Source organism: Chroicocephalus ridibundus, chromosome 1 (assembly GCF_963924245.1).
Source record: "Chroicocephalus ridibundus chromosome 1, bChrRid1.1, whole genome shotgun sequence".
NCBI lineage: Eukaryota > Metazoa > Chordata > Aves > Charadriiformes > Laridae > Chroicocephalus > Chroicocephalus ridibundus.
This window is the reverse complement of record NC_086284.1, coordinates 220634231-220651072: the sequence shown is the minus strand read 5'-3', so window position 1 is coordinate 220651072 and position 16842 is coordinate 220634231. Positions and strand designations below refer to the sequence as shown.

General features: G+C 61.5%; 1 protein-coding gene across 4 annotated transcripts in view; it reads left to right on the top strand.

The window, feature by feature from the left end:
- SHANK3 (SH3 and multiple ankyrin repeat domains 3) overlaps positions 1–16842 on the top strand; it is a 382593-nt gene that overhangs the window by 10894 nt on the left and 354857 nt on the right. For 2 of the 4 annotated variants that reach the window (XM_063323816.1, XM_063323815.1), the window contains exons 1-2: positions 6095–6207; positions 14060–14383. In XM_063323816.1, the coding sequence (XP_063179886.1) occupies positions 6160–6207; positions 14060–14383 (372 nt within the window). In that variant the 5' untranslated portion in view covers positions 6095–6159. Of the gene's footprint in view, positions 1–6094; positions 6208–14059; positions 14384–16842 lie in introns of those variants that run through there. The other 2 variants (XM_063323817.1, XM_063323818.1) reach the window with 1 other exon arrangement.

Below are 16842 nucleotides of genomic sequence, written 5' to 3'. Positions count from 1 at the left end.
GCAGGACACACTGGGGAAAGGCAGGGGAGAGATGTCCCGTGGGAGTGGGAGATGGCAAATGACAAACGTCTGCCCATGATCTGGGGCTGGTCTGTCCCCTGCCTGCCTTACGTTCTTTGCTTGATGGTGGACGCAGTCTCCTGCCCTGAGTCCTGCGCTGCCCTGGCCTCTGCGTGCTCCTCTGAACAGCCTTCTGGTGCCCAGCACAGACCCCAGCCCCTACCTGGCACAGTGTGGGCTGGTTCCTGCCAATGGAGCCTCTGGCTGACGCTGTTCCTGCTCCAGGTGTGCACACCTGGGTGTGTTCCCACGTACTGCTCGCCATGCACCAGTGCACCCAGTGCTGGGACTTGCAGGGGAGCAGGACTCCAGCTTTTGCCCCCGTCCCCAGGCTGTGACCTGCCAACCCCCTGCACTGCAGACATTTGCCGTGTCCCACCCCCGGGCAGGGACCCCGTGCACGTGCACACCATATGGACACCTCTGTGGGCTGGGGCTCAGACAGTCCCAGCCTCACCCAGCCCCTTCTCCCTGTGCACTAGGCAGGCCGAGCCCTGGCGTGCAGCAAGCTGTGCGTGTCAAATTTCAGGGTGAAGGCTTGGAAACCAGAGGATGAAACAAAGGAAACATCAAATGCTAATGCACAAGAGTAGTGGGTGCTTTTTCTGGCTTCAGTAGGCTCCTTTCAGAGCCTGCAGCTTCATTCCAGGACCTCTGAAACGCATCGCCACTTCACCTTGTAAATTCCCCAGATAATTCGGGCTGCCCGTGTGGGGCTGGCTGCGCTGCGTGGGCCGAGCGTGTGGGCTGTGCTGCGTGTTTCCGCGCAGGGCTGGCTGCGCTGCGTGGGCTGCGCTGCGTGGGCTGTGCTGCGTCTTTCCGTGCAGGGGAGTCGCTGTGCCATGCCGTGCCATGCTGTGCCGTGCCATGCTGTGCCGTGCTGCACCAGGCAGTTCAGGGCTGGGGAGCTGCGGTGCCGCGAGGGGCGCTTCCCCGCAGGGCTGCGGGGCTGTGCCAGTTGTCTCAGCACCGGCTGCCAGTGCAGGGCAGGTGCAGTCTTGGAATATGTGCGGTGGGGATGAATTGTGTTTGTACTGAGATGTGGGCATTGATCCAAGCTACTCTTCTGCTGGCTCGTGTGTTCAGTGAAGTCAGTCCTGTGTGGTCCCAGAGCACATCCATGACTGGCAGGGCCCAAATCTGATTGCTGTGGCAGCATCATTTCTGAACACTTGCAGCAGATCACTCCACAGAAGACAGTGCTCTGACCTGGTCCTCATCGTTCTGCTGCAGAACAGCAGATGCCAGTGGGAGCAGGGCCCCGTGGAGCTGGGCTTGGCGAAGGCAATCCCTGTTCCACAGCTTTGTTCCTAGCCCTGTAGGGGAAGGACCGTCCTTCCCTGCTACAGCAGGAGCCCAAGTCTGTGGGACATGGGGAGGCTTCTGGGCATCTGTGGGAGGCTGTGGCTGAGCCAGGAGCCCGGCTCCGTCCTCTCCGCTCTGTCCCCACCGTGGCTGCTGGCCGGCAGCTGCCTGGAGCCTCTTCCCTGACTCCTGCCAGTGCAGCAGCTCTGCCCGGTGCTGCCTCTGCACGGTGGCATGGCGGGAGGCAGTGCCGGGCATGGTGCACGCAGGGGAGGGATGCCAGAGAGGTGATTAGCGTCTCTGTCCCAGACAAACAGATGGAGGCAGCGTTATCCTATTACCTAAGGGCTAAGCGGGAGAAGCTGAGCGGTGTGTTCAGGCTGGCTGGTCAGTGGGCGCTCTGGGCTTCTGCGGCGGCAGGATGTTTTTCTGGGGTGGCAGCCACCCCGACGCCAGCTCTGGATAGTGTCCGCACCGGGCAGCACCGAGTCCCTGGGAACAGGGTCAGGTACACGCTTTGAGACATGGGGTCAGCACGGCAGCCCTGGACCCTGTGTGCCGCTGCCTGGAGCTTTGGCAGGGGGGCCAGGGCAGCTGCAAAGCTGGGGTGCTGGGGCGATGCAGGGGCTGAGCGAGAGGACGGTGATGGGACCTGTCTGGTGGCGATGGTGAGGGGGCAGTAGGTCTTGGCAGCAGCAGGGCTGTCCAGGTTGCTTTGTGGATTGTGTAATTCCTGGGGGTCCTCGGGTTTCTTGCTTCTTGCCGTGTCGTGCTCCTCCTAAGCTGGAGCCGGGAGGGTGGAGGAATGGCGCAGGGCAGTCCTGAAGTCGGTGCAGCCCTACAGCTGTGCAGGATGGCACGCTGGGTCAGCCTGGGCCATGGCATCACCCACACGTCCAGGGGCTGTGCTGCCATGGGTCTGTGCCTGCTGCCCGCTGTGCAGGGACACAGAGGTGCTTGTGGAGATGAGGGTGGGAGGTGTGGGAACTCAATGCTTGGGTTTCCTTGTCCTTGGCTGTACCACCTTCCTGGGCTGTGCTTACCTGCAGTTGTGCCCAGCGGTGGTGTGGGGAGATGGAGGGAGCAGATATGCTTTCTGCCAGCCTGTCCGTGGTGGGGCAGGCTCCAGGGGCTTGTTCATCCTGGCTGTGTCCTCAACGTGTGCCGACCCAGGCACGCTCCTCTCCTGCATCGGTGGGCTGAGAGTGTGTGTGTTTGTGGTCCTTATGCTCTGGGTCCACAGGAGGAGCTGATGGGGACGGGAGGGATGCCAGTGACTTGTGGGACGGGAAGAGATGCCGGTCCACCTGGTACACACCTCTGGGCAGAGGTGTCTATGGCCAGGCTGGTCCACAGGACTCTGGAAGGGTCTGACTCCCTGCTCTGGTCTCGGTGGTGATTGCCAACTGCTCCCATGGTACTGTGGGTGGTGCAGTGCTGCCAGTGAGGAGATGTCTGTCCCTGTCCCTGCTGGTCCCACACGGCAGCGTGACCTGCTGATGGGGCGGGCGTCAGGCTGCAACGTGGATGCAGGATCGGGGACCCCAACTGGGGTGCACAGGGCCTCGCACGTGCTCTGTGAGAGCGTGTAGCTGTGGTTACCAAGGTGACTGTTAAGTGATGTTCCTATGGCTACGTACCGCTCCAGCTCAGAGTTACTGCAGGGGGAGTGTACGAAACCCCCAGGATACCCGGTGCCTCCTGGTGAGGCTGTTCTCATTGCAACCATCCCCTGGCTCCTGCTCCGGAGGCACCTTCCCGGAGTGGGAGAGGCTGCATGGGCAGCTCTCGGTGCTGAGCTGCCCCACGGGCCATGGGCTCTGCAGACCCTGAGGGCCTGGGGCTGGACCAGCTGCACGCTGTCCCTGCCCAGATCTCCATGCCCGGCAGGGAAGGACCTGTGGTTTGCAGACAGTGCTGTTGGGACAGGCTTGGGTCAGGCCTTGCGTGGTGATGGGGCTCTGGGGACACCCTCTGCACTAGAACAGCTGGCACCACATCCCTGGAGGCCTCCATTAGTGGTGTCAGCTGCTGTGAGCACGTGGAGCCCATGGTTCCCAGCTGTGTCACAGGGGAATAGGTCCTGCAAGCTTCAAAGTCTTCAGCCACCTCTGCCTTTCCCCAGGCTCTGTTCTCCCTTTGGCAGGATGCCCCCTGAGGTGGGGTCCTGTGGAGACAGGCTGGGGTACTGCGTGGCCTCTGCTGTACAGGGAGGGGCGAGGGCAGCGTGGGAGGAAGGACTGTGGTCACTGATGCTTTGCCGGGAACTGGGACAGATGCAGGAGGGGGCTGCAGGGTGGGATGCAACGGGGATGGAGAAGAACCTGGGGAGAGCTGAGACATGTGTCAGTTGGAGAGGGGAAGGGGGTGTCTGGGAAGTGATTCTCCACTCTGGATTTGTACTGGAGTGAGCCCAGGCTGGGAGGCTTGAGGGACTGTCCTCAGGTGGGCAGTGTCCCCGTGGTGCTGGCTGTGGCCAGGGCAGCTGCTTGCATCTTGGTGCTGCTGCGGGAGCCTGGAGCCCCGCACAGAGATGCTCTCCTGGCGGGCAGCTAAGGATGCACAGAGCCCAGGGATTGAGGCTGGGATGCTACAAACCCCAGACTGCCTGAGAGTTAGCTGTTCCTGTGCAAGACCAGGAGCTGGCTGGCTCCGAGGGTGTGGAAGCAGCCAGAGTACAAGGAGCAGACCCCGGGGAGGTGAGCGTGTGACAGAAACCTGGATTTGAGAGGCCACGCATATGACCAGGGCTGTGTGTACAGGCTTATAGAGCTGGGTTACAGACTTTCCACCCGAGCCCCTCATTCCTGCCCTTGTGTCATTGTTCATTGCCACTTCTGCTTTACAGGAACAGCTACAGCTGTGAGCTGCTCCTGCTAAAAGCCATCAGGACAAAATGGGCTTGGTTTTAACCTGGGCCAGCTGGCAGCATGGGCTGCCTGTGTGTCTGCGTGTCCAGCCCGGGGGTGGAAGTGCGTGCACAGGGGTGGGGGCAAGGACCAAACCGTTGTGTTCCAACATTGCTGCTGCGATGTCTGTGTTGTGCAGCCTCAGCATGCGCGTCCTGTCCTGCCCGCTACACTGCTGTCCTACCTGCCCAGCTTGCCAAGGGAATGGGGAACGTGGCCAGGCAGCAGGCAGGGCTGAGCCTGGCAGTGGCCGTGCTGCCCCGAGCCACAGTCAGGGCTGTGTGGCCAGTGCCCAGTACCAGATAGCACTGTGCCCGGTGTGGGGACTGCAGGGACAGAGAGAGGGTTTGCTGGCCTGTGCTCCTGCCTCGTGGCTGGAAGCAGCCCGTGGGCGCTGCTCCTCCACCCTGGGAGCTGGGGGGCCTGGCTGGGGCTGTCAGCTCCTGCTCTGCCCTGTGCAGGCTGGCAGGGAGCTCTGCTGCCCATCAGGCCACCTCCGAGGGGTCTGTCTCCTTCCTGCAAGGGCGGCAGTCCTGTGTCCCCCACGGGTGATGGGGCAGGGACGGGGCAGGTGGTGCAGCCGTGTCCTGGAGACGGGGACACATGACGCTGTGGGAGGTGGGCAGATGGGAGTCCGTGCAGGGCTGTGACCTGCAGGACGCATACATGTGTTGCAGCAGAGATTGCCACCATCTGTCCTGTTGACCTAGAGTCGTCTCCAGCTGGGACAGTGGCAGGAGTGAGCAGAAAGCCTTTGCTTTGGCCAAGTGGGGCTGCCGCACAGCTAGGCTGGCAGGGAATTGGCTGCTGTGGTTTTGCGGCGCTGCACTCGCTGGTGGCCAAGCAGCGGGTTCCTCTCCTGCAGCTGTGCACAGTGGATGTAGGTAGATGGTGAGGGGCTGTGGGACTACAGCGCAACTGTTAAGGACAACTCTTGGGAACCCCTGTGCCAAAGGCTATTGCCCCAGAACTCTGCAGACAGGACCCACAAGTGCATGTGCTGGGGGAGTTTGGGGGTGCCCCCGCCCCTCTGCTGGGCACTCAGAGACACAGATGAGCCCTGGTGTTCCCAGCCCTGCGCTGCGTGGGTGTAGGATGCTGCTCCTTATCCCTCTGCTCCTCACTGGGCTGAGCACCGCCCCGCTGTCACCCTGGGAGAGCCCAGCACTGGTGCAGCGGGTTTGCTCCCGAGAGCGGTGCGTCGCGGGACTTGCCCTTTAATCATCTGCACATCCCCAGTGGCCCACTAACCCTGGCAAATGGGGAGAGGGAAAATCAATTGGCAGGAGAATTACCCGTCAGGCGTAGGATGCTGCGGCCACACGCAGGCTGATCAATGAGCACTGCTCCCTCTCCCTCTCCTCGTTAGCTCTGTGTATCCTGATGCTCAGTCTGGGGCCGCAGTAAGCGCAGTCCTGCCCCTGCCTGCATGGGTCGGTTCTGGAGGACATGGGCAGTGGTGGCAAAGGACAAGGCTGGGCTGGTACAGACTGCTTTGTGCTCCCTGTCACGTGGGGCTGGGACGGAGCCACGGCAAACAGCGGGGCCAACGGACCTGCTTGATAAGCAATGAGGACGGCCCCAGCATCGCAGAGCCCTGGCTCTGGGCACGGAGCTGGCAGGGTACCAAGGGCCAGCCCTGGGTCGGGGGCGAGCTGGCCCGTGGGAGCCCCAGACTGCCAACACCCGACGCGGGGCACTGAGCTCAGGCCTCACGGTGAGGGCAGCGCAACACAGTCCCTCCCGCCCCCCGTCCCCCCCGCGGAGGCCACTGTGCCTTCCACAGCGTTTGCAACCATCGACCGTGCATTCCAGCTGCAGCCACAGCCACCCCTGGTAAATCAGTAACGTCTGGCCTGTGTGAGACGACGACTCTGCTTGTCCCATGGGCATTGCCAGCCAAGCGAAAGCGGAGGCTCCCCGCTCCTTTGAGGTGAGGGCTTGACTCCGTGCAGCCGCGTGGGAGGGCCGGGGGCTCTGGGCAGGGCTGTTAAACTCGACCCAGGGCTCCCTGGTTGTGGGAGGGCTTGGAGGTGGCAAGGAGCTTGCACAGCACCTGCACGCAGAGCTGGGGCCAGGCTCGGTGCCGTTGCAGGAGCAGATCCTGGGGTGCTGTGGGAGCTGCTGGAGCAGGCGTTGGGTCTGGTCTCCGGAGGGGCAGGCATGGCCTGGGCTCCGCGGCCGTGTCTGCAGGGTCTGGCAGAGCAGGGTCGATGCCGGTGCAGGTGGGTGGACATGCTGCCCTGTCCCCGATGCAGCTGCCTGGGTGCTGATCTGGAGTGAGTCGGGTGAAGTCTGTCCCAGTCGGCACTGGCTGTACCCCAACAGCTCTTCCTGCTGCCACCACCACAGCCCCTGCGTGCAGGGCTGTTCCCAGTGATCCTGGCTGTGACAGCCCGGTGTGCTGCTCTCTGCACCCACCCTGGCAGCAACACCCCAGCAGGGTGCCGGATCTCCCCTTGCCCCAGACTTGTGTCACTGCTGTATCCCCCCACAGCCCTGGTGTGGCGCGAGGAGCCCTGGAGCACGGGGACCTGCCACAGCTGGCGCCCTGCTGGCGTGTGGCCGTGCGGGAGAGCTGGGGGGGGTGTGCTTCTCCCACACATCGGCACGACCCAGGTACCTGCTCCCCGCTGAGTTGGTGCTGCACGAGCTCTTGCTCCCTGCCATCTCTCCCAGGAGAGCAGGACTCGTGCTAGAGCAGCTCCCTGCAGGCTCCTGTGCCGTGCCCGAAGCACCAGCCCTTGCTGGGCTGGCACACCTGGGGATGTGGTGAGCCAGATGCTCCCATGCTTGTGTGTCTCCAGAGACCTTGTTCCTCAAAGGGCTGGGCCTTTCTGGAGTCACAGAGTCACTGGGCAAGTGAGTGGAGAGGTGAAGCCCGAGGCAGGGCACAGCAGGAAAGCAGGCGCTGGAAAGAAGAGGGAATTTAATCCTGATCTGTCAAGGGAAAACTGCCGGTCCCAGGCAGGCTGCGTTGCTTGCTGTAGTAGAGTGGTGCTCAGAAGTTTCTGCAAGACAGTGTGGCTGGGTGCAGGGTAACCCACTCGGGTGTTTGTGGCCACGATGGCTGGGTGGCCAGCAACCCCCGCAGAGGAACATGCAGAAGGTGTGCAGTTCTGCTTTGCCCCCATGCTGAGACTTGTAAGATCTCACTCAGTTCTGGAAAGACTGTCGCTGTTGCTGTTGAGGTGTCAGCTGCTATTATCCTTGTTTCGTTTCCAGTGCTCCCTAGCAGACTTAGCATCCGTGGGGCTGCGGCTGGGGTGGGAGCTGAGACCTGCCTGCGATGCGCGCTCTGGGTGACGAGGGTTTTGAAGCCTGGAAAGGCACGAGCCACACACAGGACTCCTTTGGAAGTGCATTATTTTGTGTCCCTATGAATCCAACCTGACACTGGTCCCTGTGACTGAGGCCCTTCCTGAGTCTGTCAGTCCCTCCAAGTGTGTCCCTGGGGAGAGGGGTCTGCTGTGCAGGAGGAGACCATGTAAGCGACACTTGTTTAGCCTGCAAAGTGAAGTCTGAGTGTGCATCTAATTGCTGCCTGTGATACGTATATAAATACTTACATAAACAAAGGAGGAGAGAAGAGCTGCACAGGCTAACAGACAATGCTGACGCAAGAGTAGGGTAAACTAGCCGTGAATGCGTGGGCTAGAAATTAGGCCATTTCTAACCATCACAGCAAAGAAGGGTCTGAAACAGCCTTCCAGGAAGAGAAGAGAGAGCGAGAGGAGCCCTGGGGGCTCGAGTTTAGTAAGGGGATTTCGGATGCAGCAGCCCTGTCCCTGAGGATGGAAGGAGCAGCCTCCCACCCTCCCACAGCGCCGGACTCTCCTCCCAGGCTGCGGGACCTGATGCCGATGCTGACAACAGCCACAGGTCTTTTCCCCCCGTCTCTGCTGGCTGCAGCACCTTCCCTTCTCCTGGGGCAGAGCCAGCTTGCCCCGTCTCAGGAGCAGTTCCAGCCGGCACCCCTGCTGCTGCATGCCTTGGTTTCTTCTTCCTGCCCTTTTCATGCCCTGGGGATGCTCATCTTGCACAGATCTTACCTGTTGCACCTTTCTAGGTCCCACCACTGTGGTGCTAGCACTGCATTTCCCATGATCCTCCCAGACAGATGCCTTCCCTCCAGAGGAAGAGTAATTCAGTGATATGCTGAGTGACGGCCATGGTTCTGTGTTACCTCTAACCCAGGGGGGACCTGGAGCACCGATATGGAGCTCTGAAGACGCCAGAGTGGTGTTCATCAGCGTGGTGTGGGCTGAGCCCCATGGCATGGCTGCCCTCGGTGGCGGGATTTGTGAGGGATGGCAGGGAAGGTGGCTTAGACTCTGTAACACCAGGAATGGTGGAGAGTGGGGCAGGCAATCTGGGTGCCCTTTTTCTCACAGTGTAGGAGGTAAAGATCACTAGACTTCACAACCTCTTGTGAGGGTTATGGCAGAGTATTTGGAAATCCAAATAAACTGCTCTACTCTGGGTTTCACTTGTCGGTGCTCTTGGTGACACGTGCAGGGAGCTCCACTAGACTAGTGAGGCGTGACTTTCTTTGATGGAAGCATTACTGATTTGTTCCTGTCACTATAAAATCTTCTTGAAAGATTTTGTAACTCACTTTGATGATTTTTCATCCATTTTTCCTGGTGTTAGAATAAGACTCATTGGATTATAATTTCTAAGATACTCAACTTGTATCTTTTTTCAAGATAAGTGATTTTTTCTCTCAGCAGAGAAGTTGATTTAATAAGAGAAAATGAATGTGAATGACTGTGCAAGTCTGTAATGGAGTTTCGGGGGTGGGGGTGGCCGGTGCATTTTTCCAACCATTCACAGTTGTGTCTTAAACATTATTGGGAACTAATGAGGTACCAGAAGATTGGGAAAAAAAGCAAGAATAATCCTGACAATTACCCTCTGGAGCATTTAATTTCTCCCCCTAGTGAAATAACAAGACAGAAAAAAAGGAAAGAAATAAAATCAATGAATGGCACGGTTGGAACAGAAGTACAGGCGGCAGACTGCAGGCACAGGCTCCGATGGGTGCCGCTGCCAGGCTGGCAGAGGGAGATTTGTCCCCAGGAGGCCACGAGCCAGCGCCGCCTCTGCCCGCTGGGACGCCCCGGCTGTGGGATTGGTTTAAGGGGTAGATCCTGTCCTGCTCGGTTTGTCACCGTAGGGTGGTACGTGAGGGTGGCTGAAGCTGTGCTGGCTGAGGCAACATGAGGGGACAGTTGTGGCATTGCATTCATTTAAATCCCCGTGCAGTCGTGTGTTGGAGGGGGGAAGGCAGCGGGTGGGAGCCAGGCCCCTCTGTGGCGGCGCACATGCAGGAGAAAGTTGCAGCATTTGGGGGCTTTTGTGCAGAACGGTGCCCGCTGCCAGCAAGGCACGGGCACAGCTGCGGAGAGGTGATGGTCAGAACTCAGCATCCTTCTCCAACGCCTTTGGGCAGGTGGCTCTGTGTCCAAAGCATTCCGCGGTGCTGGCTGCAGGCTTGCTGCAGCCCCGTGAAGGGGCAGGGGTATGCACCTGCCCCGTCCGCAGGAGGTCCCCCCGCTCTGCTGCACCCCAGGGCTACACGAGCGCCTGCTGCTGTTGTCCCGTCTGTTCCAGGGCCTGCCCACCTCTGGGTGGATGCATGTCCATGGGATGCAGTCAGACCATGTGTCACTTGTATTTCTGATGATTTATCTCCTTACTATGTGCATTTTTCCTAGCAGAACTTCGTGTTCCTCCTGCTCTTGTTTCTAATCTCTTTAGGGCCTTTTCACTTGCCTCCTTGCAGTTTCACACTGCATTTCATTAAGGTGCTGTTTGATCCCTTCTTCCAAGTTGCTAATAAAAATCAGGCCCAGTCCCAGCCCGGAGCCCATGGCAGTAGCTGAACAGCCATGAGGACAGCGCCTTTGGCGTCCAGCCTTTGGCTACTTTCAGGCCTGACCGAGAGGCCGGCAAAGCCAGCCCCCCACACCGCCATGGCTGGTGAGGCCCTGCCCGTCCCACGGCAGCTGCCAGCCCCAGGGAGCCATCCCAGGATGAGGACTTCGATGGGGCCCATCGTTGGCCCCTCTCCCACCCTCGACGGGCACCTGCAGCACAACATCTCCATATGGACCCAGATTCCCTCCGCCCTGCTTCCTCTGCCAGGGCATCGTCTGTGGAGATTTGAGACTGCGGGCTCCCGGGGCCGTGCCTGGGTTGCGACGGGTCCTACCCCGGCTCTGCGCAGTCCCTGTCCTGCCCCCGGCCCCTCGCCGCAGGGTGCTGGGCACTCCCGGGGCCTGGCGCTACGTTGTGCCTCCTGCCCTCAACAGGTCTCAGTGCCCGTGCCAGGACGGGCCAGCTCCCTGGACGTTGGGCCACCCTCGCCGGTCTCCCGGGACCCCGGTACTGCTGGCAGCGGGCGGGAAGAGGCCCCGTGGACCCACACTTGGGGTTTCTTCTTGGCCTTGAGCCACTCGGTGTGACTCTGCCATGGGCAGGCCACAGCTGCCGGCTTCCCAGCTCAGACTTTCTGTGCTTCCCACTCTGTTCTACAGATATTTTTGCTATTGTCCTGGTTCCCGTTGGTATAGATTTCGTTTTCTTCCTAGTAGCTGCTGTGTTTTGGATTTAGTATGAGAATAATGTTGATAACACGTTGTTTTAGTTGTTGCTAAGTAATGTTTATAGTAAGTCAAGCACTTTTTCAGCTTCCCATAGAAGCTGAGAGGGAGCATAGACAGGACGAGCTGGGCAAAGGAATATTCCACACCATAGGTGTCATGATCGGTGTGTAAATGGGAGTTGTCTGGCAGCAGGAATCCACAATCGCTGCCTGGAAGGGGCTGGGCAACTGATCATCGCGTGGTGATAGCAATTTGTGTTGCATCACTTTATTTTGTATATTCTTTTACCGTTACTATAATTATTAGTTTTCTCTTCCTTTACAGTTCTGTTAAACTACCTTTATCTTAAACCATGAGGGTTTTCTTTTCCCCCTCCTTTTTCTCCCTTTTCTGTCTACCTTGCTGGGGTGGGGAGTGAGTTGAACGGCTGCATGGTCCTAGGTGCTGGCTGGGGTTAAACCACGCTGGCCATCTCCCTTCCTGACCACTCTTACTCCTTTGTCTTTTGTGCTGAGAGGGACCTCAGCTCCTCAGCTGTTGGTGACTCATGGTCGTTTCATCCACTTGTTCCCCTTGCCAGTCCCACCTCGTCCCTGGTGTCCCTGACTCAAAGCCGCACGGCCCAGCCTATTCCCTGCAGCCCTCGCTTTTGCCAAGTGGCCTTGTCTGCCCCAAGCCTGCATCCCTTCGCCTGGGACCCGTGAGCTGCTGGGCCCTGGCACGTGCCCTGCGGAGCTGCAATTTTGATGCGCCTCTGCCTGGGGCTGGGACAGACGCAGATGGGGTATACTGTGTGCTCCAAGGAGCAGGGGGCTTTCCAACACCACCGGTCTCATCTGCTCTTGTCCCCCTGCCCTGCCAGAGGGCTGTTCTCAGACCCCAGGGAGACACAGCAGAGAGCTGCTGCGGGACAGGCACCCTGGAAAGGCATGGTTTTGGCTTGCTTTGCTGTTGGGCAAGGATGTTTTGTCATACCTTAAAAAGGGACTGGTTGGGGGTGGCCGAAACTATCATGGCACAGTGTCCTGCCTTCAGGGCACAAAGACTTGTCCCATGCCAGGGTAACGCTGCGGGACCAGGGGCAGTGGGGATCCGGGGCGCAGGGGAAGCTGGAGACTTCCTGCTCCTTGCCTCTGTGAAGCAGCAGCAGCCAGACGGGACCTGCAGCCCTCCAGGGGAGGGTGCAGGTGTGGGTCAAAGGAAAGGAGGAGCCCAGAGACCGGCTGGGTGCTCCTGGGCTGATCTTGTTGTTTGTCATGATCAAGCCATGATTTCTGTTTTGGGGCTAGAGCCACGGACTTGCAGTGCTCGTGCTCCAGGACCCGTTAGACTCCCCCCGTGACCCCAAAGTTCCAGGTCTGCGGGTGCATCCTTCCCTGCCTGTCTTGCCTGTGCTGCTGGTGCAGGACCTTCGCAGCAGATGCTGCTCCAGCCGGGAGAGTTGCTTAGGGCAACTGCCTTGTGCAGTCCCTCGGTCTCAGGGTGGGAGGGCCGAAGGAAGAGCCATTAGTCATTTCCTGGACAGATCCAGGCCATACCGTAAATCTGTCCAGCTCTCAGTGGTTTGGGGGCTATTTCTGTTTGAGGATTGTCACGTAGATTAAAGCCTTGAATCCCAGCCAGTGATGGACCGGATACGGTCCCATGCACAGTCCTGCAGGGCTCAGCCCAGCATCCCATCTGCTCTTGGCAGGGCGGTCATGGGCCTGTCCCTGCCTGGGAGCAAGGGCTTGACCTGCTGGGCAGTCAGGGTCCTCCTGGCATTAATTAGCCCTCACTGGCAGGGGGACTGGCAGAAATAGCAGCGTGTGGGGGCCACTGCTTGTGTCTCTGCTCTATGCTGGAGCTAATGGTAGCGGTGCCTGCCACCACTCAGTATGTGCGCACATGGCTTCTCTGACTGAGACAGGTCTCTGGGGTGGAAACACAGGTCAGCCGTCCTCCCACTCCCAAAACTTGTCACAAGGGCACTGCTGCATCCTGTTGTCCAAGTACAAGCCAGTTCGGGAAACCCCTGGCAGGCAGCCCCAGCTCCCTGCCTGATGGCTATGGAGGTGCTGCTGGAGCCTGCAGCCCAGGGGCCAGCCCGGCAGTTTTCAGGAGGGCACAGATATGCGCTAGGTGGTGGCCGCCTCTGAGCAGGGCTGCTGGGGACCTCACACTGGGCAGCACTCCAGCAACTGCCGGATGAACAGTTTACAGGGCCAGAACCAAGACTTTTCCAATAAAACCCAGAGACAGGCAGGGTGCTGAGCGCCCCTGAGTCAGACCTGCTTGTCCTGCTGATGTCCAGCCTCCCTCATGAGTCCACCCTGGCAGATGGGGAAGAAGCCAGGGAGGCCCTCAGATATGCTGGCGGAGATGGAGGATCATGGTTGCAGGTGCGGGACAGGGCCATTGAGATGAACCGCAGGCACTGGTGGTGGCATGGAGAGAAGGCAGTTGATCAAGGGATCAGAGCAGGCCCCAGAAGCTGGGACAACCTGTCCTCTGCCCCAGGGCGCTGTGCCCAGACCCTCTGTGCTGGCTCTAGTGTGTGCACTGCACACTGAGCCCTCCCTGGGGGAGCGGAGGCTCTGGGTGTTGCTGCCCCTGGGATGGGACCAACACGGGGCAGGTCCAGGCTTTGCTGCCAGGATGAGGAAGGGTCCCTTCTGGGTGGCTGGTAGGAGTCTGTAGGGCTGTGCCCACTGTGGGGCCCAGGGAGGGCCTGCAGTGGCAGTTGGCCATTGCTGGGGGGTGTGGGGGGCACTTGTGTGGATCCCTGCATAGTGTGGGGCTTCATGGTGAGGTCCCTGACATGGAGATTCCCATGTAGGGTGGGGGTGGTCCTCTGCAAGGTGCTCAACCCGAGGATCCCTGTGGGGGGCTGTCCCTGCAGGTCCCTGCCACGGGGAGCCCTGTGGGGGTGCCTCTGCAGGATTCCCGCAGGGTTGGTTGGGGGTTCCAGGGTGAGGGCCCTGAGATGGGGATCTCTGTGTGGGGCAGTCAGGGGTCCTGTACGAGGTCCCTGTGGGGGTGGCTGGGGTGGAGTGTGGGGGTCCCCACCAGGTCCCCGAGTGGAGGCTGGGTGTCCTCCACTGGGTCCCTGCCGGGGTCCCCCCGTGGGGTGCCCGTGTGCAGGGCGGGGGTCCTCTGCCGGGGTCGCGCTGACCGCCTCTCCTCACCCCGCAGGGCCCCCGGGCGGGCTGTGAGCGCGGCCCCCGGTGCCGGTGCCGGCCCCGCCGCGCCGCACGGAGCATGCCTCTGAGCCCCGCCGGCAGCAAACATGAGAGCCCGGAGTCGCCGCCGCCAGAGCCGCCGCCGCCGCCGGAGCGACAGCCCCGCGCCGCCGTCGCCGGGGAGCCGGGCGCCGGCCTGCGGGAGGAGACGCGGCTCGACCCGGCCCGGGGCCCCGGCGGGCCCCGCTCCCCCAAGCTGGCGGCCCCGGCGCGCATGGAGGAGCCCGCGCCCGGCGCCATCGTCGTCCGCATCGGCATCCCCGACCTCCAGCAGACGGTGAGTGCGGACCCGGCCCCGACCCACACCCCGACCCCGGTCCAGCCCGCGCCCCGGCCCCGACCGGCCCCAGCCGCGGCCCCGCTCCGCCACAGCAGCCGCCCCGGCACAACCCGGCAAACTTCGCACCCCCGCGGGCGAGGGGCGGGCGGCCACGGGTCCGGCAGGACGGCTCCCCGCTCCCCGCTGCCCCACTCCCCGTTGCCCCTCACCCCGGTGTCCCCCTGCCCCACTCCCCGCTGCCCATTGCTTCCCTCCCCGCTCCCCGGCCCCCCTCTTCCCGGAGAGCCCGGCGCAGCGGCGGGCGGAGCGGGCCGGCAGCCCCGGCCGCAGCGCTGCCTTCCCGGGGCGCTCCGGGACGCCGGGGGGGGGCCGCTCCCGCCTCCGGGGCCCCGCAGCGGGACCGGGCTGTGCTCCGCCGCCTGCCCCGAGCGCGGAGGGCAGCGGGGCTGGGCGCGGGGAGCGGGCACAGCTCGGGAGGCTCCAGCACCGGCGTGGTACCGGTACCAGCACCGCCCCGGCGCGGTACCGGCAGGGCCGGGCTGTGGGAGCGCGGAGCCGCAGCGCCGGGAGCTGACAACCGCTCGCCGGTGGCGTGGGCAGGGTGTGCGGGGCCGCGGGCTGTGCCCAGCCCGGCGTGGGTGTGCAGGGGCTGCGTGCGGGTGCCGAGGTGACTGCAGAGGGTGCAGGTGTGACTGCAGCGGGTGCCAGGTGTCAGGGTGAGGCACAGCAGGGTGCGGTGAGTGCTGGGTGCCCCACCATACTGGATGGTGGTATGGTGTGTGCTGGGCACACCTCTGCATCGGACGGCGGTACGGTGTGATGTGCCGCACCACGGTGCTGGTGCCGCAGGCAGGATGTGCAGGTCTGACCTGCTGGGAGCCAAGGTGTGACACAGGAGAGCATGGGCATCGTGCTGTGTTGGCCAGGGTGGCTGTGACGTGGGGCAGCATGTGTGGCACAGAGCGTGGTACGGTGGGTGTCTGTCAGGGTGCAGTGAACCCTGGAAGGTTTGGGGTGGCTGTTACAGACCAGGGCAGTGCTGGGGGCCACCTGGGGTGTTGAGTGCTTGTGGGGAATGAGTGCTTGGAGACTGAGCCTGGTCAGTGCAGGGAAAAAGTTCACTGAAGGGCTGTGGTAACTGTGGCCCTAATGAAGAGTGCTCGTTGGAGGTGGAGTGCTGGGAGCACTGACTTGCCTGGGGATGGGTGTGCTGCGGGGCACAGGGAGCACGTGCTCCTCTGGGATGAGGCATTGCGGGCAGGAGAGAGGGTGCCCTTGGGGATAAGGGGTGGGAAGAGATGGAGACTTGGGGCGAGCAGAGCATTGCTGGGGGTGGAGGGGACTAAGGGAAGTGAGAGCTCTCCTCTTCAGTGGGGAAGGATTTCTCTTTTGGAGACTGGGGGGGGAGGGTCCTGCTCAGTGACGGAGGGGTAGTGGCTGGGGCCAGAGAGCTGGCTGGAGGATGGTGGCACTGGGGCTGAGGGCCTGAGTGCTGGCACACTCACAGGCACAGCTCTGCAGGCTCAGCTGCCAAGCACCGGGGAGCGGCAGAGGCAGGCGAGGCAGCGCTGCCTTTGCTGTCGAAGAATCGGACAGACGCTCTGCTCTAGCAAGGACTGACCTTGTGCTGCGGGAAGGGCTTTACACCCGCTCGCTCTGCCCCAGCCCCTGCTGGGGTTGTGAGCAAGGCTCTCAGGGACACGGTACCTGCTCGTCCCTTTACTGCTGTATTAGCCCCAGCACATCTGCTCCTCCTCTGCCATCCCTGTGTGCACCCATCCCCGAGCTGATGCACAGACTCGGGTCTCATTCTGCTCCAGCCCTCACCCCAGGTCCTGCTGTGTGGTGCAGCACAGGGCAGGGTCCAAGGACTCTCAGTGACGGCCCACTGCCACAGTATCCACCTTTCCCCTTTGCTGTTCCTTGGGCGCTGCTCTGCACCTCCCTGCCCTGTCCTTGTTTTGTGAGAGCACGTGGGCATTGGGAGGAAGCAGCGATGCTGGAGTCAATGTGATGGTGTGTTGTAGCCCCCCACCCCTTTCCTCCCTGCAAGTCCTCCACTGCAACCAGGGGATAGTCCAGAGTTAGAGTGAAGCAGCTCAGCCTTGCCGGATGGAAGATCACCCGGGGCAGTGGAGGGAAAGGGGCTCTTCTTGCAAAGCAGAGCATCTTTGCATGTACAAAGTAGGAATTTCCCTCCCAGATCTCCCTTCCCCAAGGGGCAGATGCATATCAGAGAGCTGAAGAGTGGAAATGTTTCTGGTGCAACCTCCGTGGGCTGGGGGTGGGAGCCAGCAGGTAGGAGCCCCTGGGGAGGCCCGCGGGCTGCCTGGGGCTGGGGGCTGGTGGCCCTGCTCCCCCTGGACGCCAAGGGAGGCGGGCAGGCAGCACTTCGGGTGCTGGCAGAGGGGCAGCGGGGAGTGCTAGGGAGGTGGGTGCAGATCAGAGCACCACAG